This window comes from Magnolia sinica, chromosome 8 (genome assembly GCF_029962835.1).
Source record: "Magnolia sinica isolate HGM2019 chromosome 8, MsV1, whole genome shotgun sequence".
NCBI classification, from domain to species: Eukaryota; Viridiplantae; Streptophyta; class Magnoliopsida; order Magnoliales; family Magnoliaceae; genus Magnolia; species Magnolia sinica.
This window is the reverse complement of record NC_080580.1, coordinates 14770487-14797829: the sequence shown is the minus strand read 5'-3', so window position 1 is coordinate 14797829 and position 27343 is coordinate 14770487. Positions and strand designations below refer to the sequence as shown.

The 27343-nt window shown below is 40.1% G+C and overlaps 1 protein-coding gene across 1 annotated transcript; it reads right to left on the bottom strand.

Moving 5' to 3' along the window:
* Positions 1-397: 397 nt before the first annotated feature.
* On the bottom strand, positions 398-11866 carry LOC131252950 (ubiquitin-conjugating enzyme E2 7). Its single transcript, XM_058253747.1, has 6 exons — positions 11706-11866; positions 11495-11597; positions 9595-9692; positions 9382-9482; positions 1311-1388; positions 398-682 (listed from the first exon to the last, which is right to left on the bottom strand). Exons 1-6 carry the CDS (start codon positions 11752-11754, stop codon positions 605-607), a joined length of 507 nt encoding a protein of 168 aa, XP_058109730.1. The 5' UTR covers positions 11755-11866; the 3' UTR covers positions 398-604.
* Positions 11867-27343: the final 15477 nt, after the last annotated feature.

The following is a 27343-nucleotide window of genomic DNA, read 5'->3' as shown; positions in this document are numbered from 1 at the left end:
ACATCATTCCTATTAAAATGAACCGAAAAACTTCCGTGGCCCATGAATATTTCAACCGTGGCCATTTAATACTAATGTTTTCTGCCCACTTGAGTATTGGATACGGCTGAATTTTTGGTTCATGTTCTAAAATGATCTCCCAGAACGGATGGTCGGGGTGGACTTCTCACAAATATCATAGTGGGCCCACCTAGGTTTCCAGTGCAGTAAACTTCCTCCTCTTGATGAGTAGGTGTAGGAGTTGTGTTCTTATCCAAAGATTTGGTTAGCCTCATCTAAATTGACCTGCCCAAAGGGTCTCCACCGAAAATCATGGAACCAATCCCATCTGGCCCATACATGAAATGGGCCAGATAGGATGACAAGTGAGAAAATGGATGGGCCCATGAACCACAGCTTCATGCAAACACCATCCAAACCGAACATATAAAAAAGAAAACCTATATATGTTTTGACAATTGCTTTGAAGATGAAAGATTGTAACAGCTTCATCTGGAAAAATCCTACATGACCAAGAAGCAATTCTTTCAGAATTTTACCAAGATAAAGCAAAACCAGAGTAGACCCTCCATCAACAAAGACTTTGCAGACCACAGGTCTGGATTCAAAACATTTCTTGTGACCGTCTCACAATACGGCTGACCTTCTTCTTGAAGTCGTCCCTCCGCTCTCTCCATTCTTTCTGCAAAAGAGAACACGAGCATGAAGAGACTTGGTGATGGGACCACCAACAGGTGCTGCATAGATCCTAAAAATAGAACTAAACTTAGGGCTCGAACAGAGGCTTGGTCATCATACGCCTGGCTCATGGACCTGAGACAGACTATGGCAAAGGTGACACGGCTGAGTCAATTTGAGGAGATGTCAAGCCAGGTTGCTAACAACTCATCTATGTTACATTCGCAGCAAAACGTTGGTGTGTAAATACAGCTCCCTCGATAAAACACAAAGGCAAAAAACTAGGGAAAAATAAAAAATTTGACAGCATCAACCTAGAAGGCTAAGGCAGTTTTGGAAAAGAGCATATATGGCAACTGGGTCTTATTCAAACAACTCATCTATATTGTAAACAGTTCTATGTTTGGAGAGTGGAAATCCTGGTCCTCATTGAGGAGAATGGAGAATGGAATGTCAAACCAGCTAGAAATGGTGAGTCAGCCCATTTCTTCGAAGGAAAGAAACAGCAGTATAGACATTCAGGCCAAAGGTCATTCTGCTCCATTCGAATTTATGAAATTCCAATACCACCCTATTTGACCGTCATGAAGAAACAAGCACAGAAAATGGATGAATTGTGGATTTTTACTTACTGCAGCTTCAATGTTTGCGGGAGATTCATCATTAGGACCTGAAAGCATGGAAATAATACTCAAAACTATGCTTTCAACCTGCACATCCAAAACGCCTCAATTAGAGATGTCGTAATAATAACAAGCTATCATATCGAAAAAGAACAAAGTCTTGCACAAATCTAACTCGGGTTAAGCAGAGGAAGAATGCACAACTGAGTTTTTTTATTATAATTCCAGGCCCTAGAGATGATGTGAACCAAAAGGAACCATCTGAAAACAGGATAAACAGGCCAGAGTAATGCTCCAAAAGCCAATGACTAAAAGCTAAAAAGCACACAGGACTGTTCAGCAAACTGTTGAAAGTTGAGAACAGAACTTAAAATGTCACAGTGACACTGAAGGTTACTAATGTTGCCACCACTGGTTTTGCTGAAGCTGAATAGAAGTCTATGTTCTACACTCATTGGTTTAGGCGCCTAGGTCAATTCTGAGTGTCTGATGATCATCCCAGGGTTTCACCCAAAATGCTCCTATGATACATTGTAATTACCAATGCACCCTCATCGACCACAGTGTCACAGCTAAGCGCGTCAACAACCTTATTCTCTTTTCCAGCCATGTGCTTAAGCGCAAATGTGTACTCTTGAAGAAACTATGCCCACTTGGCATGCCTAAGGCTCAACTTCTTTTGAGAGCTAAATATTTCAAGGCCTCATGATCAGAGAACATGATGAATTCTTGCGGTGATAAATGATGCCGCCAATGGCGCAATGATTGCACAACCGCATAGAACTCCTTGTCATATGTAGAGCAGCGTTGTTTAGCCTAGTTCAGCTTCTCACAGAAAAAATCCACAGGATGTCCCTCTTGGCTTAACACTCCGCTTATGGTAATTCCTAACGCGCCAGTCATGCGTATACTTGACTTTGCCAAAGTCTTTGAGGTAGCATGTGACGCATCAGGAATTGCCGTAAGTAGAGTGTTAAGCCAGGAGGGGCATCATCATGTGGCTTTTTCAGTGAGAAGCTGAACGAGGCTAAACAACGCTACTCCACTAATGACAAGGAGTTTTATGCGGTTGTGCAATCATTGTACCATTGGCGGCATTATTTATTACCGCAAGAATTCATCAGGTTCTCTAAGCACGAGGCCTTGAAATATTTTGACTCTCAAAAGAAGTTGAGCCCTAGGCATGCCAAGTGGGTACAATTTCTTCAAGAGTACACGTTTGTGCCTAAGCACAAGGGCGGAAAAGATAATAAGGTTGCTGACGTGCTCAGCCGTCGTGTCATGACACTGCGGTCCATGAGCATTGAAGTTACAAGCTTTGAGCAACTCAATGGTGAGTACTCAAATTGTCCTGATTTTAGGATCATTTATACGTCATTGTCTAGTGACCCGCCCTCAAGTGTGGAGTTCATCCTTATAGATGAACATCTTTTTAGAGGGGACAAGCTCTGTATCCCATGCACATCCCTCCGTAATTTTTTAGTTTGGGAGCTGCATGTTGGAGGGTTGGCAAGTCACTTTGGTCGAGATAAGACAGTTGCCCTTGTGTCTGATCATTTCTATTGGCCTAATCTCCAGCAAGATGTGGCTAAGATTGTAGGGCAGTGTCGGACATGTCAACTGGCAAAGAAGATAAAACAAAATACATGTTTATATACTCATTTGCTAGTTCCACGGGCGCGGATTAGGTACTACCCTCGCCCGTGCAGAGCTCGAGATGGGCTAGACATGTAGCCCCTGTATTGGTAGAGAGCGGTTACATCAGAAGGCAAGAGGACACATCAGCAAACGGAAGCGTTAGCCCGCATTTGTACTCGGGTCCACAAAGAACCCCAAACGTCACTTCTTTTTTTCCGCTTCTTATCTATTCTCCAAGACAGATTTCCTACGGAAGCCTTCCGCATGAAGTTCCTGAGCAAGGATGCTAGGTGGGGCTACAATCATTTTTTTTATTTTTTATTTTGAAAATCTACTCCATTCATCTGTTTTGAGATCTCATTATGGGAGAAAAGACCGACAATGAGGTGAATCCAAAACTCAAGTGGGCCACACGAGAGGAAAAATTGGGGAAAGACATACCTACCGTTGAAACCTTCCTAGGCTCCACCTTGATGTTTATATGCCATCAAAACCATTTATAAGGTCATTAACACTGGAATGAAATCGAAATACAAAAAATTTAGCCTGAAACAAATCTTTTATAGCCATAAGAATATTTCAATGGTTCTCACTAAATCCCCACTGTTTTCTCTCGCATGGCCCACTTGAGTTTTGAATCCACCTCATTTTTTGTATAATGTCGTAAAATGAGATCTCAAAACAGATGAACGAAGTAGAATTCCCACTAACATGATGGGTGGGCCCCACCCATCATCCTTGCGCAGAAACTTCATGCAAAAGGCTTTCATAGGAAATCCGCGTCCCCTTTTCCCATTCAAGGAGGAAACGAATTGGCTACTCCCTCTGCCACTAGCTAATGTCATATAAACTTTTGGATCAAGCTAATCGTGTGGCCCGAGTTTTGGATCCACCTCATTGTTGGTCTTTTGTCCTAAAATGAGATCTCAAAACAGATGAATGGAGTAGATTTCCAAAAGAAAAAAAAAAAAAAGTTGTGGCCCCACACAGCATCCTTGCACAGGAACTTCCTGCGGAAGCCTTCTACAGGAAACTCGTCCTAGGGAATAGGTAAGAAGCGGAAAAAAAGAGGAGATGTTTGGGATTCTTTGTGGACCCAAGTACAAATACGGGCTAACGCCTCCGTTTGCTGATGTGTCCTCCTGCCTTCTGACGTAACTGCTCTCCACCAATATAGGGGCTACATGTCTGGCTTGTCGCGAGCTCTGCACGGGCGAGGGTAATACCTAATTCATGCCCCCAGTTTCACATGCCACGTGGCAAGATGTCAGTATGGACTTCGTGCTTAGGCTTCCCAAGACTATTCGTAAGCACGATTCCATACTCTTGGTTGTTGATCAGTTTTCTAAGATGACCCATTTCCTACCCTGTTATAAGACCTCAGATGCCTCCCACGTTGCTAAGTTATTCTTTCAAGAGATTGTACGACTTCATGGAGTACCTAGATCCATCGTGATACCAGGTTCATTAGTTATTTTTGGAAGACTCTCTGGCATCTTTTCGGTAAGAGGCTCCAGTTTTCTTTAGCATATCATCCTTAGTCGGATGGACGAACAGATGTAGTGAACCGTAGCCTAGGGAATTTGTTGAGATGTCTGGTTGGATATCACCACAGGACCTGGGACATTTCTTCCCGCAATAGAGTTTGCGTATAATTCTTCAACAAACAGGTCCACAGGAATGAGCCCGTTTGAAATTATTTTAGGTCTTAAACCCCAAGCCCCCATAGATTTGATCCCCATGGCTACCCCACAACGTCCTTCAGAGTTAGGAGGGTCTTTTGCCCAACATATACATGCATTGCATAATGAGATAAGGAAGAAAATTAATTCAAGTAATGAACATTATAAACTTTCAGCTGACACCCATAGGAGATTTAGAGAATTGCAACCTGGAGATGACGTCATGGTTCGTATTAGGTTTGATTGGTTTCCACCTAGATCTGTGGAGAAGCTTCATGCCCGTATCATAGGCCAACATAAAATTGTGAAGATGTTGGGGTCTAATGCTTATGTTGTTGATATCCCTGCTACTATGGGCATCAGTTCCACATTTAATGTGGAAGATCTAGTTCTCTATCACAAGTCATCACCTCTATCTACCGGTTCCGTTGTTTCTTCCCAGACCCTCCATATATATGAACCTTGGCGACAACCTGACCTTCCTATACCCATCTAACCTTCCCTTCCACCTGCACCAAGAATAAACGAAATAGAGAAAATTTTAGACTCCGAGGTGGTTTCCACTCGCTTCGGGGGTTTTTAGAAATTCCTAGTCAAATAGAGCAACAAGCCCATTACAAATAACTCTTGGATCACAGAGGCAGAGCTGCAGTGCATCGACCCCGGTTTACTCTAGAGATACAGAAGTTCACTTTAGCCAGTGACAAATTCTTCCAACCCGGGGAGAATTGATGCAGACATCAATGGTACGCCATTTAGAATACCAAAGGAGACATCGCCGACAGAATACCAAAGCGGAGGAGTTGATGTGGATGGACGTCTGGTTTGAACCCATTTTCTGGCTCGCTACGAGCGCAAGAGTGGCATGACTGCACCTTGATCGTAGGCCCATTAGGCGGATTTCACACCCAGTCGCACGTGTGTTTTAGTTGTAAGTATATTTTTGTTCTTTTCCTTGTTTTCAGGGGCTTTAGTGAATTCCATTGCTTATATACACACTGTGTGAAACCCTATTTTATTATTGAATGAATGAGAATTCATATGCTTTCTTCCTCTCTTATCAAAGAGATTAGGGTTTCAGGATTGGCCCCTAGGTGTTGAGGATTCCACTCCGGTTTCATATTTTCATTCTTTCTAGATATTCGAGGTGCAAGAAAATGTAATAATCAACTATCTTCTTTTCTTCTATGCCCTATAATCCGTACTCTCTTTCATCTCGAACCCATCTCTTCTTCATCTCTTTCGTTCCTCTCTGGATATTCCATTTTGATTTGAATAGAAAAGAGGGATGGCTAGTCAAGAGAATCGGATCCGAACTTGACTGTATACTTGCTTATGCTAGATTTGGGATAAGCAAGATTTGGAATATCCTTATATCCCAAGGTCCTCCATTTTTTATTGTTTATGTGATTTTATGCTAAGGGGCATGATCCTAACAGAATGATTTCATATTTGTGTTGAGATTTGCTTAATCCCCGTGATTGAAAATAGTTAGTTGATTAATTTTATTTTTTGAATCTCTTCAACCTGATTATACATGCATCTAGGGTTAGGCCATCACATATCCCTGCATCAATTTACCTATAATAACTCAGTCAACATGTTCACATGGTACCTTTTGAAGAAGTAACTAATATATGACCGCATCTTTCAGCCTCGAAATGTGAAACCATTTAAAATCATAAAAAAAGTTTAGTGTCAATGCTTACATTTTAGATCTCCCACTAGATTTACCTATCAGTCATACTTTCAATATGGAAGATCCTTCCATCGATCGTGAGCACCATACTGGTGATGGTATGTATCGAAGAACAAGCTATCACACTTTCAGCCATTTTGCCACTTACAAATACAATCATTGATGCTCTCGACGACCAATCGTTTTTCATGCGTTATAGTAGTTACTAGAAGTTTCTTGTCTGTTAGACAAGGACGACCTCTCTCCAATGCTATATATGGATCACTATTAAAGACTTCCAGCATCTAAATCCTAACCTTTATGAGCTATAAGCAATATCAATACATTTATTCGTCGAGGTAGAGTTCTTTCATGCCGGGAAGGATTGACGCAGGCTGATTTGGCCTGAGATCCATGGCACAAGCCCATTGAGTCCAAGCCCAAGCCCAAGCCCAAGCCCACACCTGGCCCATCAATAAGGAGGCCCAATCCTCCGGGGGTTAGCTATGCAAAATCAATCAACTAGTCATGCAATAAAATGTCGTTAGACATCTCTTATCCATTAAGCATCTTTTTTATTTACTTTTTCATTTTTTAGATAAGTCATAAGTTATTAATGATATTAAAAATCATCTTTCGTATTTGTATGTCTCAAAACTTATTTAAAGGCTTGGCATGAGAAGAAGTATTAAGGCAACTTGAAAATGAATGAAAATTTTGGTTATTATTTCTACTTTATTCACAATTCTTGTGCTTAATTTGGAGGTGCCCATGTTTGGACATGGATCCTTCCCATCAGCCAGCTACGCAACTGATCCAAAGCTCAAATGGACCACACCAAGAAAAACAATGGGGATAATGATGCCCGTAGTTGAAACCTACTTAGGGCCCCAAGCAATGCTTTTGAGAAATGCACTCCGTCCATCCATTTTTCCAGCTCATGTTAGGCGGTGTGTCAAAAAAGCAGCAGATCCAAAACTCAAGTGGGTCACACGACATGAAATAGTAGGGAGCGCAATGCTTATAGTTGAAACCTTCCTAGTGTCAATTGTGCTGCTTATATGCCATCCAAACTGGTCATAAGGTCATTCTTTTTTTTTTTTTAGATAAAAGGTTGCGGTCATAAGGTCATTCCCACTGGGATGAATCGAAAACACAAATACAATAGCCTAATCCAAAACTTTTGTGGGTCCACGACTATCCCGTGAATGTTTCAACGGTGGGCATTTAATACCAATGGTTTCTTGTTGTGGCCCACTTGGTTTTTAGATCTACCTCGTTTTTTAAGTCATATCCTAACATGAGGTGGCAGAAGTAATGAATGGGGTGGATTTCTCAAAAATATCATGGTAGGCCTCAGCTGTTTGAACGGTGGTTGCTCAATCTCCATTGTTTTTTGTCGTGTGGCCCGCTTGAGTTTTGGATTTGCCTCATTTTGTGGCCTACCACCTAACATGAGCTGGCAAAACTGATGGACAAGGTGGATTTCTCAAATACATCATGGTGGGCCCACTAATGATTGAGTAGTTGGTGTTCGATATGCACTGTTTCCTGCCATGTTGGCACACTTCAGTTTTCGTCTACCTCAATTTGGACCCACCCCCTAAAATGATCTGACGAAACCAGTGCATGGGGTGGAATTGTCAGAAACATCATGGCGGGCACAGGTGTTTCAAGGGCGGTCGTTCAATCTCCACTCCATACATATTAATGCACGAATGTTAACGGATTACTATGTAGCACCCATGTCACGACTCTGTGAGGCAAGATATTCCATAACGGTAACGATGGTTGTAATGGCCACCACCGGGTATAATGGTTGTTATGGGGGTTGTAACGGCCGTTATGATTTTATTTTTTTTGAAAAAAATAATCCAAAAATCTTGTATCGATCTCGTAATGGCCCGTTATCGAGCCATTACAGCCTTTATTAGGGGTTTTATGGGCCGTTATGGGGGCTATTTCCATAACGGCCGTTAAGGCCTTTACGACCCCGTAATGTGTAACGGTTGCCACCATTACCTTTACGTAACAGCCTTTACGGCACACCATGTCGTGGGACCCATGTGACTTGTGTTTTACCCACACAATCCATCCGTTTTGCCAACTCCTTTTAGAGCAAGAGCCCAAAAATGAGGTTGATCCAAAGCTCGAATGGACCACACCAACAGAAACAGTGGGATAGCAACACCCATCATTGAAACTTTCCTAGGGTCCGCCATGATGTCTTTGAGAAATCCACCCCATCCATCCGTCTTGCTAGCTTTCATGTTAGGCAAGGGGTAGGCCCAAAAATGAGGCAACTCTAAAACTCAAGTGGACCACATATCATGAAATAGTAGGGTGGGCAATGCTTACCATTGAAACCTTCCCGATGTCCACCGTCTTGTCTATATGCCATCCAAACTGTTCATAAGGTCATCCCACTAGAATGAACTGAAAATGCAAATACAATAGCCTGAATGTTTTAATAGTGGGCGTTCAATAATAACCATTTTCTGCCATGGGGCTCACTTAAGTTTTGGATCTACCTCATTTTTGGGCCCAACTAAAATAATTTGGCGAAACCAGTAGATTGGTCACAAACATCATAGTGGGCTCCATGGCCTTTTCAAGGGTCAGTCCAATACCCTCTGGGGGGGTGCAACATTGGATCATAACCACAAGATGGACAGAATGGATGTCACAACCCAGCGGGCCCCGCGGTAACGTTCCGTACGTCCAAGGAATGAATGAGGTTCCCCACATCAAATGGGGTAAAACAATGAAAACTTGGGTGAAAAAGGACAAAAAAGGTCTTTTTTACCTGTTAACGGCCATTTTCCCTAATGTTCTGTCAGTAAAAGTCAACACATGTTGTCTTTGTCTGTATATGTAAAAGGAAGACGGTTTTATTGAAATAGTTTAAAAGTATGAGGTTTTTGGTCCATAGCCCAAAAGGTAGGCAGCAGCCATGTGGAAAAATCCCTACATCTAGCTAGGGAAGCAACCAATAGTCAAACTTAAAAATATTCCCATGTCATCTTGAATACAATAGACAACAAAATACATGACAAACGCAGGAAAATGGCATCAATCATACCGTATGGACAGGTGTCCAGCGCTCACTCGCAAGCTCGTATCCATTTGGGTCATCACCAGGAGCATGAAGAATTGATATGCATACCCTCCCATCAGGATAAACTGACATTCATATATGAAAGGAAAAAAAAAAAAAGGTTTCAAACTCCAGGAAAACAGGGACAGAAAAGGAAGAAACAAAACAAAGACAAGTGAAAACAAGTTAAAAACAAACCATTAGGATGCCACATCTCTGAAGTAAACCTCACTGACGGGGGACTGTTTGGGTAATTTGCTGGGAAGCTCATGATGGCATTAAAATAACCTCCATCACTACAAGCAATCACATTATTACCAACCAGGAAGGACATAATCCTTAATGACATCAGCACAAAGTTGAGCCTAGTTAATAACAAAACTTAAACCATGCATTCATTAAGCTTAGAAGGTGATGCATGTAGGGTGCTCTCTAGCATATGTACCAACCCTAGAGATCATGATATCCAAAAATGGTTATGTACCAGCCATTATGTAATGGTAGCTATACGCGTTACGGGGCCGTAACGGTCGTTTGGAAAAAAAAGCCCATAGGTCGTTACAGCCATTACAGACCCATAATGGTTCATTACAGCCCTGTAAGGCTGTAACGGACTGTAACGGGGGCAATAACAGCTGTTATGGCCTGCATCATAATGGTGACGATGGCCATTATGGCCACCGTGGCCATTATTGAATACCTTCTTGTTGACTGGTGCACATGGATATGGACCCAGATCATCCAATCCGTGAGTTATCCATCTGGTCTTTCGCATGTTTTTGGAACCAATGTAGAAAGAAAATAAGAAATCCATAAATCTTACATACACCTTATTACCACATGTTAGGATTGGCCCACAATGAGATGCCCCACTAATTAGTTGGTTTGGACAACATACTGTCCAAATCTTACGATTTGTAGGGTTGATAAATTTACTAGAGTCATGGCTCGTTCATCGAATAAACATTCATCAAGAAACCAAAGCACGCACTATAACAAACATTCATCCATCAAAGCACACACTTCCATAGGCACACATGGCAGACATGTATGTACAAGATCCAGAACATACAGCCAACAGCCGAACCATTTATGAACCATTGATCAGAAAAGATGCTGATCAGACGATCCTAACATCTCAATATGAGAAAGAAAACAACCACCAATGCCTTTGGTTGGTGCCGTTCCGACTAAGCAATTAGGGCCATGTGATCTGTCTGGTGTTCCACCCATGGTTCATATATGGTGGAAGACACAGAGCTATCTAGATCTTGCATGCATCTGCCACCTACCTCCATACTATTAATAACATGTGCCCATAAGCTTACGTGCAATTAGAATTCCTCTTGATAATAATATTATCACTGAAGAAATAGAAAACTGCTACAATGGGAATAAGATTATGCAAGATGATGTATCATGAATGCAATTTACAAAGAGGGTGATATTTTGGTAGAAGACATCATAATTCAATAACCAAAACATGAATCCTTCAAAGTAATTGCAAAACCAAACCCAAACTCACAGTACAATACATGCAAGAGCCAAAACCCAATAAACCCTAATCCAATATATAACAGAACACGGTGGCAGAACACGGTTGCAAAAACCCTTAAAAGCCAATAAAATGACATCACAAGATCAAAATTCAAGAACAACCAGATTACAAGATGAACTTACCGATCAATACAATCAACAATAACTAACAGAACAGAACCCTAAGGAGAACCCAAAACCCTAAATTCATTAACTAAATCTTGATTGTTTCCAAGTAATTGCAAAACCGAACACAAACGGAAATAATACATGCAAGATGCAAAACCCCGTAAACCCTAATCCAATCAAAACCATAGTTTGCAAAAACCCTTAAAAGCCAATAAAATCACATCAAAAGCTCAAAATTCAAGAACAACCAGATTACAATATGAACTCGCCGATCAATACAATCGACAATTAAAAAAAAAAAAAAACAAAACCTAAGGAGAACCCAAAACCCTAAATTACAACAGAATTACAAAGCTGCTACCTTTGGATCAGAATTATAAAGTTGCTACCTTTGGATCAAAAGAAGAAGATCAGAGGGAAAAGAATAACTCACTACAGAGTGTCGGGTGGGCCGATGATCGTGACGCTCCACTCGAAGATATTGGAATCGTCGACGAGCCCGGCTGAGAACCCGTCGACCGGGTTTTTAGCAAGATCTGCAATGGGAAAGATGGATCGATCATCGACCGTCGATTTCGGATACACCATGCGGAACCCTATAATTCAAAACGGGAGGGCGGGAAAGAAGGGGATTGGATCCGTACCTTTAAGCTGCTTTTGAAGGAGGAGGCTTGCTTGAGACGTTGTAGCCATGAGAGAGAGAAGGGGAGGGCGATAGAAAGAAGGAGAGAAAGAGAGAGAAAGGGGGGAGAGAGAGAGACTGCAGAGCCTGCACGCGCCTGCACGCACACGATGTTTTTCTTAGAATTAATGAAGAAAGCTCACTCAAATCCACACGCGGGTACACGGAATTCCCCATCTATCCAGATAGGGGCTCCGTGGGGTCCACTGTGATGTATGAGTTTTATCCGAGCCGTTCATATATTTTTATAGATTATTCAAAAATGAGGCATATCCGAGGAGAACGGATTGGCTACTCCCCTAGTGGTCGGTGCTCTGCGGGCCTCACCATGATGTATGTGTTTCATCCATTTTTAAAGATCATTTCATGGGTTAATCCAAAAAATGAGAACGATATAAATCTCAAGTGGACGACACCACAGGAAAACAATAGTAATTGGATATCCACCATTAAAATCCTCCTGAGGCCCATTGTAGACATCCAATCTGTTGATTAAGTCATACAGCCCAGATGAAGGGCAAAGAACAAAGATCAGCTTGATCAAAACTTTTATATCCTCCAAAAAGTTTTTAATAGTCGACCCGTTCATTCAACACTATTTCCAGTAATGTGGTCCACTTGGGATTTGGATATACCTCATTTTTGGTCTCATACCTTAAAATGATCTATAAAAATATATGGGCGGCATGGATGAAACACCTACATCATGGTGGGGCCCACAGAGCACCGACCGTCAGCCATTGGCTGGTGGCAGTGAGAGTATCCGATCCGTTTCCATATCAGGTGAACCACACCACAAGAAGTAACAGTAATAATGACACCCACCATTGAAATCTCGTGGGGCTAACCGTGATATTTATTTAACATCCACCCTTTCATGAGGTAAGGTTAACCGGTCAAGGGTTCGAGTGCCCATGGGTGGTGAAATTCCACTGGGGTGAGTGTGTGGGGGTGTGTGTGCGTGTGTCAAGGGAAAAATAAAAAAAGGTCGGGTTAACCTGGACGAAGGGAAAACAGGAATGTGAGCTTGATGCGAAACTTTTGTAGCCCTTAGAAAGTTTTTACTGATAGACGTTCAATCCTAACTGTGTGGTCCACCTGAGCTTTGGATCTGTTTTGTTTTGAGATCAGATATAAAATGATCTGAAAATTTGAGTGAACGGTTTGGATAAAACACATAAATCACTTTGGCCCCACAGAGCACCTGCCTAGACCGATTTGGTACACGTGGGGGCAGGACGCAATCCGTTTCTCAGCTACTGTGCCAGCGAAACCCACGTTGCTGTACGACCAGCCACAAGTTCCTGTGGTCGTAAACTATGTGGGCCCACAGATTCCCGTCACAAATCACTCCGTCCATCAGTTTCTTAAGACCACAACAGTACAGGAATCAAACAATTAAGTAGATACAAATCTAAGGTGGGCCACACCACACGAAAGAGCATAGATTGAACGCTTACCATTGGAAACTTTGTGGCGACACGGAAGGTTTTTTGTAGTATAATTTTTATAACTACAGTTTATCTGAGTATTAAAATCCCTATGAACGGTTTGGATGGCATATAGACATCATGGTCTGCTTCAGAAAGGTTTAGACGGTGGAAGCATCTGTTGTCACTGCTTCTTGTGGTGTGGCCCATTTGAGTCTTTTAACTGTATGAATTTTGGAATTCTTGTCCTTTGTGATCTTTAGAAACTGATGGACAGTGTGGATTTGTCACGGGCATCTCTGTGAGCCCTTCCGACCATAGGAACAACGGCTGCTTTACGTAGGGACTACCGTACTTACGGTGCAACCACTTAAATTTGAAATGAAGAGAAATTTACCATTGTAGACAATACCTTGTATGCAGCGGTTTTTATGAAGGAATAAAAACTTAAGTTACCAACTTAGACTAGCACGTGCGGACAACGAATTTGAGGACGAAAATACCCCTCCCTACCTTTCGAAGACGAGCGCTGACGCTCCTCCAACTGAGTGTTATACGAACGGCTTAAAAGAGATCAAAGTTACGTGGCCCCACAGCTATGTATTTATTATATCCGAAACGTTCATCCATATTTTGAGATATTTAGGAGCATTATCCAAAAAAAAAAAATCATATCCAAAGATCAACTGAACCACACCACAAAGAGCCACCGGAAAATTGATTTTCACCGTTAAAAATTTTGTAGGGCCCACCGTAACATTTATTTTCCATCTAATCTATTCATAAGGTCACAAAGGCCTGGATGAAAAGGAAAAACAAATTTCATAATGATCCAAAACTTCTGTAACCCCTAAAAGGGTTTCAATGGTAGACGTTCAATTCCCCACTGCCTTTTACAGTGTGGTCCACTTGATAGCTAAATCTGTCTTATTTTTTGTCTCAAGACTTAATACGAGTTCACAAAATAGATGGATGGTTTGGATATAACACATACATCATAAAAGGACCCACAAAAAGTGATGGGGATTACAACAGGAAAAAAAAAAAAAGCCAGGAACCTATCGCTACGGTTTATAACCGTAGCCATAACCGCAGCCCATGCTTTTTCGATATGTATCGAAGGTCTTTCGATATGTATCGAAGGTATTTTGATATGATTGAAAAGGGTCCAGAACTGTCCAGCGAGTTTGCCCAAAAAATCCTACAATTTTCGATACATATCGAAGTGTATTTTGTATGTATCGAAGCTGATTTTCTCTATAGCTACGGATTATAGCCATAGCCATAACTGTAGTCCATAAAAGTCTATGCAATTTTTTTTTCTTATTTTTTTTTTCTTTTTACATGGAGAACTTTATTCTACCTACAATTTTCTCTAATACATATTTATATTAATATGTATATATAAGCATGTAAAAAAAAAATTCTCTTTTTTTCATTTATTTCTTTATTTATTTAACAAGAATATCTTCTAAATCAAAATTAGTTGCTTAACTTACCCTATAAGATTTTGGGTAGGAGAAGCTACTTTAGCCAACCAACCTAATTATTTCCCAAGATTCCATTAGGTCGATGGTCGAAAACCCATTTCATTCACTTCGTAGTCAATTTCAATCAGTTTGCGGTCAATTTCATTCATTTCATTTACTTCGCGATCAATTCCATGCATTTCACGGTCAATCCCGGCGATTCCCCTTCACTTCATGATCAATTCATTTCTATGCATTTCACGGTCATTTCCGGCGATTCCGTTTAGATTCATGGTCATTTCCATGCACTTCACAGTCAATTCCCTTCACTTCACGGTCATTTCCATGCATTTCACGGTCAATTCACTTCACTTCATAGTCATTTCCATGCATTTCACGGTCATTTCAGGCGATTTCGTTTAGATTCACGGTCATTTCCATCCATTTCACGGTCAATTCCCTTCACTTCACTGTCATTTTCATGCATTTCGAGGTCATTTCGCTTCACTGCACGGTCATTTCCATGCATTTCACAGTCATTTCCAGCGATTCCATTTAGATTCACGGTCATTTCTATGCACTTCATGGTCAATTGCCTTCACTTTACAGTCATTTCCACACATTTCACGGTCAATTCGCTTCACTTCAGGGTCATTTCCATGCATTTCACGGTCATTTCTGGCGATTCCGTTTAGATTCACGGTCATTTTCATGCACTTCACAGTCATTTCCATACAGTTCACAGTCAATTCGCTTCACTTCACGGTCATTTTCATGCATTTCACGGTCATTTCCGGCAATTCCGTTTACATTCACGATCATTTACATGCACTTCACGATCAATTCCCTTTACTTCACGGTCATTTCCATGTTAATTCACTTCACTTCACGGTCATTTCCAGGCATTTCACAATCATTTCCGACGACGTTTAGATTCAGAGTCATTTCCAAGCACTTCACAGTCAATTCCCTTCACTTCACGTTCATTTCCATGCATTTCACGGTCAATTCGCTTCACTACACGGTCATTTCCATGCATTTCACGGTCATTTCGCTACACTCCGCGGTCAATTCTATGCTTTTCACAGTTAATTCGCTTCACTTCATGGTCATTTACATGCATTTCACGATCAATTTGCTTCACTTCACAGTCAATTCCATGCTTTTCACGATCATTTCCATGCACTTCATGGTGAATTCCCTTCACTACACGATCATTTCCATGCATTTCACGGTCAATTCGCTTCACTTCACGGTCATTTCCATGCATTTCACGGTCATTTCCGGCGATTCCGTTTAGATTCACAGTCATTTCCATGCACTTCACGATCAATTCCCTTCACTTCACGGTCATTTCCATGCATTTCATGCTCATTTTGCTTCACTTCACGGTCATTTTTATGCATTTCACGGTCATTTCCATGCACTTCACGGTCAATTCCCTTCACTTCATGATCATTTCCACGCATTTCACGATCAATTCTGGCGATTCCATTTAGATTCACAGTCATTTCCATGCACTTCACGGTCAATTCCCTTCACTTCACGGTCATTTCCATGCATTTCACAGTCATTTCATTTCACTTCACGGTCATTTCCATGCATTTCACGATCAATTCCCGCGATTCTATTTAGATTCACGATCAATTCCCTTCACTTCATGGTCATTTCCATGCATTTCACGGTCAATTCGCTTCACTACACGGTCATTTCCATGCATTTTATAGTCATTTTCGGCGATTCTGTTTAGATTCACAGTCATTTCCATGCACTTCACGGTCAATTCCCTTCACTTCACAGTCATTTCCATGCACTTCATGGTCATTTCGCTTCACTTCATGGTCATTTCCATGCATTTCACGATCAATTCCGGCTATTCCGTTTAGATTCACGGTCATTTCCATGCATTTCACAGTCAATTCCCTTCATTTCACAGTCATTTCCACTCATTTCACGGTCAATTCGCTTCACTTCCTTGTCATTTCCATTCATTTCAAGGTCATTTCCAGCGATTCCGTTTAGATTCACAGTCATTTCCATGCACTTCACGGTCAATTCCCTTACTTCACAGTCATTTCCACTCATTTCACAGTCAATTTGCTTCACTTCACGGTCATTTCCATTCATTTCACGGTCATTTCCAGCGATTTCGTTTAGATTCACAGTCATTTCCATACACTTCACGGTCAATTCCCTTCACTTCACGGTCATTTCCACGCATTTCACGGTTAATTTTCTTGACTCCATGGTCATTTCCATGCATTTAACGGTCATTTTCGGTGATTCCGTTTAGATTTCACGGTCAATGACCGTGAAGTGAAGTGAATTGACCATGAAATGCATGGAAATGACGGTGAAGTGAAGGCAATTGACCGTGAAGTGCATGGAAATGATCATGAATCTAAATGGAATCGCCGAAAATGACCGTGAAATGCATGGAAATGACTGTACAGTGAAGCGAATTGACCGTAAAATGTGTGGAAATGACCGTGAAGTGAAGGGAAATGACTGTGAAGTGCTTGGAAATGACTGTGAAGTGCTTGGAAATGACCGTGAATCTAAACGGAATCGCCGAAAATGACCGTGAAATGCATGGAAATGATCGTGAAGTAAATCGAAATGACCGTAAAATGCATAGAAATGACTGTGAAGTGAAGGGAATTGACCATGAAGTGCATGGAAATGATCGTGAATCTAAACGGAATCGCCGAAAATGACCGTGCAATGCATGGAAATGACCGTGAAGTCAAGCGAATTGACCGTGTGGAAATGACGTGAAGTGAAGGGAATTGACCGTGAAGTGCATGAAAATGACCGTGAATCTAAACGGAATCACCGAAAATGACCGTGAAATGCATGGAATTGACCGTGAAGTGAAGGGGAATCGCCGGGATTGATTGTGAAATGCATGGAATTGATCGCGAAGTAAATGAAATTAACCGCAAACTGATTAAAATTGTCCGCGAAGTGAATGAAATAGATTTTTGACCATTGACCTGATGGAATCTTGGAAAATAACAAGGTTAGCTGGCTAACGTAGCTTCTCCTACCCCAAAATCATATGTGGTACATCAAGTAACTAATTTTGGTTTAGAAGATATTCTTGTTAAATGAATAAAGAAAAAAATGAAAAAAAGAGAGAAAAATTTTATATGCTTATATATACATATTTATATAAATATGTATTAGAGAAAATTGTAGGTAGAATAAAGTTCTCCATGTAAAAATAATAATAATAAATAAATAAATAATTGCATATGCAGACTACGGTTATAGCTACGGCTATAATCCGTAGCCATAGAGAAAATGAGCTTCATTACATATGAATACACTTTGATATGTATCGAAATTGTAGGATTTTTGTAGCAGACTCACTGGAAAGTTCTGGACCTTTTTGGATCATATCGAAATATCTTCGATACATATCGAAGTACATATCGAAAGACCTTCGATACATATCAAATGACATATTGAAAAAGGAGTGGCTACGGTTATAGCTACGGTTATAATCCGTAGCTAAAGGAAATCCCAGCTTTCAGATATCACATTTCTGAAAAAGTAGGAGCATTTTCGACCTTTGGCAAGTCATCCGTGCGCATGGGGATTATTCTCGCGAGGTAAAAAGAAGTGGACTTCAAAATGTAAATGGGCCATAAATGGGTCGTACAGTTGTAAATTTCTCGAGAGAAAAGGGACGTGAGTTGTGTACGACCAGCCACAAGTTCCTATTGTCGGAAACTATGTAGGCCCACAGATTCCCATCACAAATCACTCTGTCCATCAGTTTCTCAAGACCACAACAGTACAGGAATCAAACAATTAAGTAGATACAAATCTAAGGTGGGCCACACCACACGAAAGAGCATAGATTGAACTCTTACCATTGGAAACTTTGTGGGGACACAGAACGTTTTTTGTGAGTATAATTTTTTATAACTACAGTTTATTTGAGTATTAAAATCCCTATGAACGGTTTGGATGGCATATAAACATCATGGTCTGCTTCAGAAAGGTTTGGATGGTGGAAGCATCCGTTGTCACTGTTTCTTGTGGTGTGGCCCATTTGAGTTTTTTATCTACCTGAATTTTGGATTATTGTCCTTTGTGATCTTTAGAAACTGATGGACAATGTGGATTTGTCACGGGTATCCCTGTGAGCCCTTTCGACCATAGGAACAACGACTGCTTTACGTAGGGACTACCGTACTTACGATGCAACCACTTAAATTTGAATGAACGAGGATTGAGTTTTTTTTACCACTGGACGCCTCGCGTTTAAGCCTGCAACTTTATCACGACGCCCGTCCAAACTTAGGGCGTGTTTGGATTCACGTTTTGGTTGTATTGTATTGTATCTGGTACTGTTCACTCACGTATACGTTGGGCGATATTCATAATACATCTAGCGGAGATGTGCCACTAACCAATGTTTGGATAGGACGTATTACTCTAGCATGTATACAATTTCATGTCAGATCAATGTTTGGAAACGATCGGATAAGGGCCACACGATGTATATACGTGTGTGTAGTGGGGCTCACTCACTGTTCCATTGAATGATCTGAGCCGTTCATTCACTTCAGAGGGTGGGCATTACCCTTGCTTAGGTGTCCTTTTGTTTCTATGCAAACTATTGCAGAATCTCAACCGTTAAATATGAAATGGATGGCGGAGTAAACACCCTCATGGGCCACGCTGATTTCACTCCAAAAGCACTCCCTTCCGGATTGTTTTTCATCCTAAATCCAATGGACGGAGTGGATTTTTCAAGAAGCTTCAATAAGTGGGCTACCAAACTTCACAGAGTCGACGTACGTCAACTCTGTTGCGAAACAAAGGTTTCGTCTTTTCGTTGTGGGCCACCATCATGCAGTGAAAGGTGGATCTGAATCGTTCATCAGGTAAAGGGAGAAAAACCCATCAAAAACATGTTGACCTTTCATGGCCATATACTTTCTCATGATCGCTACAATGATCAAAAGAAGACCGTTCGGCTGTTGTTTCAGCTTGATTGTCTCAGTGGGCCACATCATCGGATGATCAAAGCTCACCATTCATGGTTTAAATCTCAAGAGGAAAATGGTGGACGGTGTGGATTTGTCAAAAGACGGTCATACTGGGCATTACCGGCAACATAGTAAAAGAAGAAAATGCTTTCCTGTTTACGTCTGACTGAACGTCCGGCCGGTTGAGCGGTACAATCCCATCGATGATGCAAAGTGGTTCTCGGGCGTATTCGTGCGCGTTGAATGTGTCGCCCGCCATTCGTTTCCAAACGAGGGACATGTCCCATCAACCCCACTAATACGATACTATACACTTAAAATCGTGAATCCAAACACGCTACTGTACTAAACTAAGCCCCCAGTGTACGGGAGACTTTTCACCAGACCAAAATACCCTGCCATTCCTTTTGGAAGCAGATCGGCTGGTGTACGAAGACGAGCGCTGACGCTCCTTGCTCTACGAGTTGTACGAACGGTTCAAAAGAGATCAAAGTAACATGGCCCCACAGTTATATATTTATTATATCCACAACGTTCATTCATATTTTGAGATAATTTCAGAGCATTATTAAAAAAAAAAAATCATATCCAAAGATCAACTAGACTACACCACTAATAGCAGTGGGAAAATTGATTTTCACTGTTAAAATTTTCATAGGGCCCACCATAACATTTATTTTCCATCCAATCTATTCATAAGGTCACAAAGACCTGGATGAAGAGTAAAAACAAATTTAATATTGATCTAAAACTTCTGTGACCCCTAAAAGGGTTTCAATGGTAGACGTTCAATCCTCCACTACTTTTTACAATGTGGTCCACTTGATAGTTAGATCTGTCTTATTTTTTGTCTCAAGCTTTAATACGAGCTCGCCAAATAGATTGATGGTTTGGATATAAAACATACCTCATAATAAGACCCACAAAAGCAGTAAGGAATTGCACCAGCCAAAAATAAAAATAAAATTGCAGAGTGTGGGGGCATACCTCTGTATAGTCTGTGCAGTTTCTCTCTCTCTCTCTCTCTCTCTCTCTCTCTCTCTCTCTCTCTCTCTCTCTTTTTACAAGAACTTTTTTCCCCGACAATTTTCTCTTATATATATTTATGTAAATAGTATATAATCATATAAAAATATTTTTCTTTCTTTTTATTCATTTAACAAGCAAATCTCTTAAACCAGAATGAGTTACTCGATGTACTATATATGATTTTGGGGTAGTAAAAGCTACTTTAGCCAACCAACCTGATTATTTTCCAAGATTCTATCTAGTCGATGGTCGAAAATCCATTTCATTCACTTTGGGGTCAATTTTAATCAGTTTGCGGTCATGTTCATTCACTTCGAGGTGAATTTCATTTACTTCACAGTCAATTTCATTCACATCATTCACTTTGCGGTCAATTTTATTCACTTCGCAGTGAATTCCATTCACTTCACGGGCAATTTCATTCACTTCGTGGTTAATTTCATTCAATTCGCGGTGAATTTCATTCACTTCGCGGTCAATTTTAATCAGTTCGCGGTGAATTTCATTAACTTCGTGGTCAATTTCATTCACTATGCGGTAAATGTCAATCAGTTCGCAGTCAATTTCATTAACTTCGCGGTCAATTTCATTCACTTCGCGGTCAATTTTAATCAGTTTGTAGTCAATTTCATTCACTTCATTCACTTCGTGGTCAATTTCATTCACTTCGCAGTCAATTTCATTCACTTTGTGGTCAATTTCAATCAATTATCGGTGAATTTCATTAACTTTGCAATCAATTTCATTCACTTTACGGTGAATTTCAATCAGTTCGTGGTGAATTTCATTCACTTCATTCACTTCGCGGTCAATTTCATTCACTTCGCGATCAATTTCACTCACTTCGTGATGAATTTCACTCACTTCGTAGTGAATTTAATTCGATTTGTGGTGACAAGGGGAGCAAAGAGTGGACAAGGGAAGGCTATTAGGCGAATCAACCTAGTTGCTAGTAAGCTTCTCAAGGAAGTGAACAAGTGTGTGAACATTGGCAAGCCTATCTTCGGAAGCGTGCCTGGATCAAAAATGGCGATGAGTTCCGCTACATGGTGGTGTTTTTCATCATTTACCTTCATTCGCCTTATCAGGGTGGGATAGATTACACAAAGGTAAGGGGAAAGATTCTAGCTACAAAATATCAACATTCCTCCTCGTTAATCATGTAACTTATTAAGGTCCATCAACATTCCTACGAAGTGACTGAAATTCACTGTGAAGTGAGTGAACTTCACCGCGAGTAAATGAAATTCACCACGAAGTGAGTGAACTTCATCACGAAGTGAATGAAATTCTAAGTGGACCACACCACAAGAAACAATGATCAATGGCCATAAAAACTTTTTATGGGCCACAAAAGTTTTGGGTCAAGTTGATAGTTGTGTTTTGCCTTCATCACTTCGCAGTCAATTACATTCACTTCATTCTTGGGTTCCAATCCTTGCCCGAGTGGTAAACTCTGAGGAGTTTCAACACGAGGTCTTGGGTTTGAAACCCACAGGTGGTGAAATCCCACTACCGCGTGCATGGGTGTGTGACGGGTGCATGTGCAAAAAAAAAAACATTCACTTCGCGGTGAATTGCCTTCACTTCACGGTGAATTCCATTCAATTCATCTACTTTGTGGTGAATTTCCTTCACTTCGCGGTGAATTACATTCACGTCGCAGTCAAATTCATTCACTTCGCAATGAATTTATTACTTCACTTCGCGGTCAATTCGCGGTGAATTTCATTCAATTCATCTACTTCGTGGTGAATTTCCTTCACTTCGCGGTCAATTCCATTCACTTTGCAATGAATTTCCTTCACCTCGTGGTCAATTTCATTCACTTCACGGTGAATTTCCTTCACTTCGCGTTCAATTCCATTCACTTTATTTATGTCGTGGTGAATTTCATTCACTTTGCGGTCAATTCCATTCACTTCACGGTGAATTTCCTTCACTTCGCGGTCAATTCCATTCACTTCATTCACTTCACGGTCAATTTCCTTTACTTCACAGTCAATTACATTCACTTCGCGATCAAATTCCTTCACTTCATGATCAATTCCCTTCAATTCACGGTGAATTTCTTTCACTTCGTAGTGAAATTTCTTCACTTTGTGGCCAATTCCATTCACTTCGTTCACTTCGTGGAGAAGCTGATTGAACTAACCAACCTAGTAGATTTACGAGATTCCATCAGATTGACGGCCGAAAGTCCATTTTATTTTCGTTTTTAGTATAAATATTAAGTTATAGTTTGATTAGGCTGCCCCGACATTCTTCTCAACTCAAACTTAAAAACTTTAAAGAAATTAAAGGCAATGATTCACACGATGCATGGGCAAGAGGATGTGAATCATGGGTTCAAAGTTTTCAAGTTTTAGTTGAAAGAGGGGATCCAATGTAAGCCAAAGAAATTTACTAATACTCATAAACGTAAGAGATGCCAAAGAGAAGGTAAATAATCTCATGTTTGCCTCGCTCAATTTCATGTTTGCCTCACTCAATTTCATGTTAGGCTCACTCAATTTCATGGTAGGCTTATTCAATTTCATGTTCGACTCTGTCAATTTCATGTTTGCCTCGCTCAATTTCATGTTCGGCTCGTCGAATTTCATGTTAGGCTCACTCAATTTCATGGTAGGCTTGTTCAATTTCATGTTCGGCTCGATCAATTTCATGTTAGGCTCGGTCAATTTCAAGTTAGGCTTGATAAATTTCATGTTAGGCTCAGTGAATTTCATGGCAGGCTCATTCAATTTCACATTAGGCTCGGTTAATTTCATGTTCGGGTTGGTGAATTTCAAGTTAGGCTTGGTGAATTTCTAGGCTCGGTGAATTGCATGTTAGGCTTGATCAATTTCAAGTTAGGCTCGGTGAATTTCACGTTAGGAATTTCATGGTACGCTCGTTCAATTTTACGTTAGGCTCGGTCAATTTCGTGTTCGACTTGGTGAATTTCAAGTTAGGCTCGGTTAATTTCAAGTTAGGATCAATGAATTGCATGTTAAGCTCAGTCAATTTCAAGTCAGGCTCAATCAATTTCACTCATTTCATGGTCAAATTCAATGAGCCTAAAGTGAAATTCAACAAGCCTAACATGAAATTTAACAAGCCTAAAGTGAAATTCAACAAGCCTAACGTAAAATTAAGCAAGCTTAATGTGAAATTCAATGAGCCTACCATGAAATTCAACGAGCCGAATATGAAATTCAACGAGCCTAATGTGAAATTCAACTACCCTAACGTGAAATTCACCGAGCCGAACATGAAATTCACAATATTAACATCTTTTATAGTGATTAACTACAAGGGTTTAAAGTTTCTAAGTTTGAGTTGAGAAGAATATCGGGGCAGGCTAATCAAACTAAAACTTAATATTTATAGTAAAAATGAAAATAAAATAGGCTTTCAGCCATTGATCTGATGGAATCTCGCAAATCTGTTAGGTTGGTTGGCTAAATCAGCTTCTCCTACCTCAAAATCATATACGATATGTTAAAAAACTCATTCCGATTTGCAACATACGACTAATTTGAGGTTGGACAGATAGGCAAACAGTCGGAGTCGACCTTGACTTGTTGCCTGTCTATCTAACATCAAATTAGTTGTACGTTGCAAACCTGAATGAGTTTTTCAACATATTATATATGATTTTAGGGTATGAAAAGATGATTGACCCAACCGACCTAGCAGATTTGCAAGATTCCATTAGATCGATGGCCGAAAGCCATTTTATTTCATTTTTACTACAAATATTAATTTTAATTCAATTAGGCTACCTCGGCATTCTTCTCAACTCAAACTTGAAAACTTTAAACTTATGTAGTTAACCACTATAGAAAATGTTAATATTGTGAATTTCATGTTCACCTCGGTAATTTCATGTTAGGCTCGTTGAATTTCACGTTAGGTTAGTTGAATTTCATGTTAGGCTCGTTGAATTTCACATTAGGCCTATTGAATTTCACGTTAGGCTCGTTAAATTTGACCGCAAAGTGACTGAAATTAACCACAAAGTGATTGAAATTAACCGTGAAGTAAGTGAAATTGACTGCGAAGTGAGTGAACTTGACCGATGAGTTCATCGCAAAGTGAGTGAACTTGATCGCGAAGTGACTGAAATTTACCGCGAAGTGATTGAAATCCACCACGAAGTGACTGAAATTGACTGCAAAGTGAGTGAAATTGACTGCGAAGTGAGCGAAATTGACCGAGAAGTGAGTGAACTTGACCGAGAAGTGAGTGAAATTCACCGAGCTTCACATGACATTGATGTTTGCCTCGTTGAATTTCATGTTAGGCTCACTCAATTTCAAGTTAGGCTCGGTGAATTTCATGGTAGGCTCGTTCAATTTCACGTTAGGCTCGGTCAATTTTATGTTCGGCTCGGTGAATTTCTAGTTAGGCTCGGTGCGTTGCATGTTAGGCTCGGTCAATTTCAAGTTAGGCTCGGTGAATATCAAGTTAAGCTTGGTGAATTTCACGTTAGGCTTGGTGAATTTCATGGTAGGCTCATTCAATTTCACGTTAGGCTTGGTCAATTTCAAGTTAGGCTCGGTGAATTTCATGTTAGGCTCAATCAATTGCATGTAAGGCTCGGTGAATTTCACGTTAGGCTTGGTAAATTTCATGTCAGGCTTGGTCAATTTCAAATTAGGCTTAGCGAATTTCATGTTTGTCTATGGCTACGGATTATAATCGTAGCTTCACATGAGCAACTTTCAGAAATTGCAATTTTGATAATACAGGGGCATTTCAATCTGGTAAAAACGTGTCTGTACAGAAGTGTCATAGTTTGGTAAAGTAAACTTGGAGTGGGAGAGATGACGGTGGCTTAAAAGTGAGGCATACCGTTTGAAAAAACTCACAAGGATTGAGTAGCGAGGAACTCACCACACTAAATGTGGGGCCCACTATGATGTATTTATCATTATCCACGCCATCCATCCGGTTCATTTTAGAATATGATCCCAAAATTAAAGCATATCCAATGCTTAAATGGACCACACCAAAGAAAACAGTGGGATAATGAAGTCCACCATTGAAACCTTCCTAGAGCCCACAGTGTTGTTTATTTTTCATCCAACCTACTCATAAGGTCACATAGACATGGATGAAGAGAAAACACAAATATCAGTTTGATCTGAAACTTCTATGCCCTCGAGAAGCTTTCAACTGTAGGCATTCATTTCTCATTGTTTTGATCGTTGATATGCTTCAATTTTTTCTCATGCCCTAAAATGAGCTGAAAAATGGATGGACAGCGTGGATAAAACACATACATCACAGTGGGCGCCACAGAGTTTACTACTCACTATACATCCAATCTGAATAGCCTCTTTCATTATGTGCAGTATCAACATTGCTCAGCACTACAAAGTCTGGAGGGTCGGCAAACATTAAAACCAAGTTCTCAAACTTGTGTGGGCCTATATTTTAATAAATATTGGAAGCAATATTCCATGGAAATATTAATACATTATGATATTTTTAATTAATCATTGTTTGGAATTTTTTGGTATGAACGATACCAGTGATCCATATAGTGATACCGAAACAGCAAACGCTCTTTTCAGAAAAATTAAAAAGATTAAGAAAAATAAAAAATCATTTTTCTCCAATCTTTTGATTCTAAATCCTTTCTAATAAAAATTGACCAATCCTTTTCATTTTTTAGAAGGAAAAAAAAAACTAATTTTGGTATATATAAATTGAAAGTGGAAAGCAAATAAGCTGGAATTACAAACAGTGATTTTTTTTTTTTTAGCCATTTTAATTTGCTGTGAATCATTTGGAATCATACAACAAAGATAAAAATTCATGTTTTTATATGTTTTGCATGCTTAATCTTGAATTTCAACTTCTAATTTGTGATTTTGATGAAAATTGCTGAACTTAAGAAAGAGTATGTTTGGATTTACAGGAAGGGTAAGGAAGGAAATTGTATTTCTCGATAAACTTTATTTTCAAATAAGGGTGAGAAAGGAAATACTATTTCTCATATTTGTTTATCAGCAACATTTTTTTAAGATAAAATTTTCTTAAGAAATTCTTTTGTTGCAATTTCAAGTCTCAAAGATTTAGGGCATGTTTGATTTTTCATAATACATGTAAATCCAGGGTAAGGAAGTAATTGTTACTCTTTCACCTTGTTAGAAAATGGGTGAGTAATTCCACCTCGAAAATCGGTCCAAAAGTGTTAACTTAAATATATGGGCCCCACTGCAATATATATGATGTATTTACACCATTCATCTGTTTTATCACTGCATTTTGGGCTTAAGCCGACAAACAAGGTAAATCCAACACTTAAATAACTGATTCCGAGGTGAAATTCAACACTTAAATGACTAACGGGAAAATACAAATATCAGCATGATCTAAAATGCTGATTCCCAATGCTTCATGCTTCCTGTGGTGTGGTCCAACTGAGCTTTGCATCTGCCTAATCTTTAGCCTCATGCCCTAAATTTAAATGATACAATGAATTGGCGGCGTGGAGAAGCCACCTACATCATGGTGGGCCCCATATTTATTTTGCAAAATTTTCAATTGTAATATTAAAAAGTCAATTGGAAAAAGATGCAGTAATTACCTAGGTAAATAATTATTACCCCATTTATAAGGTAATTACAGTTGAGCCGAAAAATCAAACATGCCCTTGAGGGTTGTTTGGCA

Bases quoted from the DNA above. Each gene is read 5' to 3' on its own strand.
- LOC131252950 (XM_058253747.1), bottom strand. From the start codon at position 11,754: ATGGCTACAACGTCTCAAGCAAGCCTCCTCCTTCAAAAGCAGCTTAAA. The intron at 1,389-9,381 runs GTATGATTGATG...TTGGATGTGCAG, and splicing joins GCTGGACACCTGTCCATACG to GTTGAAAGCATAGTTTTGAG. The intron at 683-1,310 runs GTAAGTAAAAAT...TCTCTTTTGCAG, and splicing joins CCGCAAACATTGAAGCTGCA to AAAGAATGGAGAGAGCGGAG.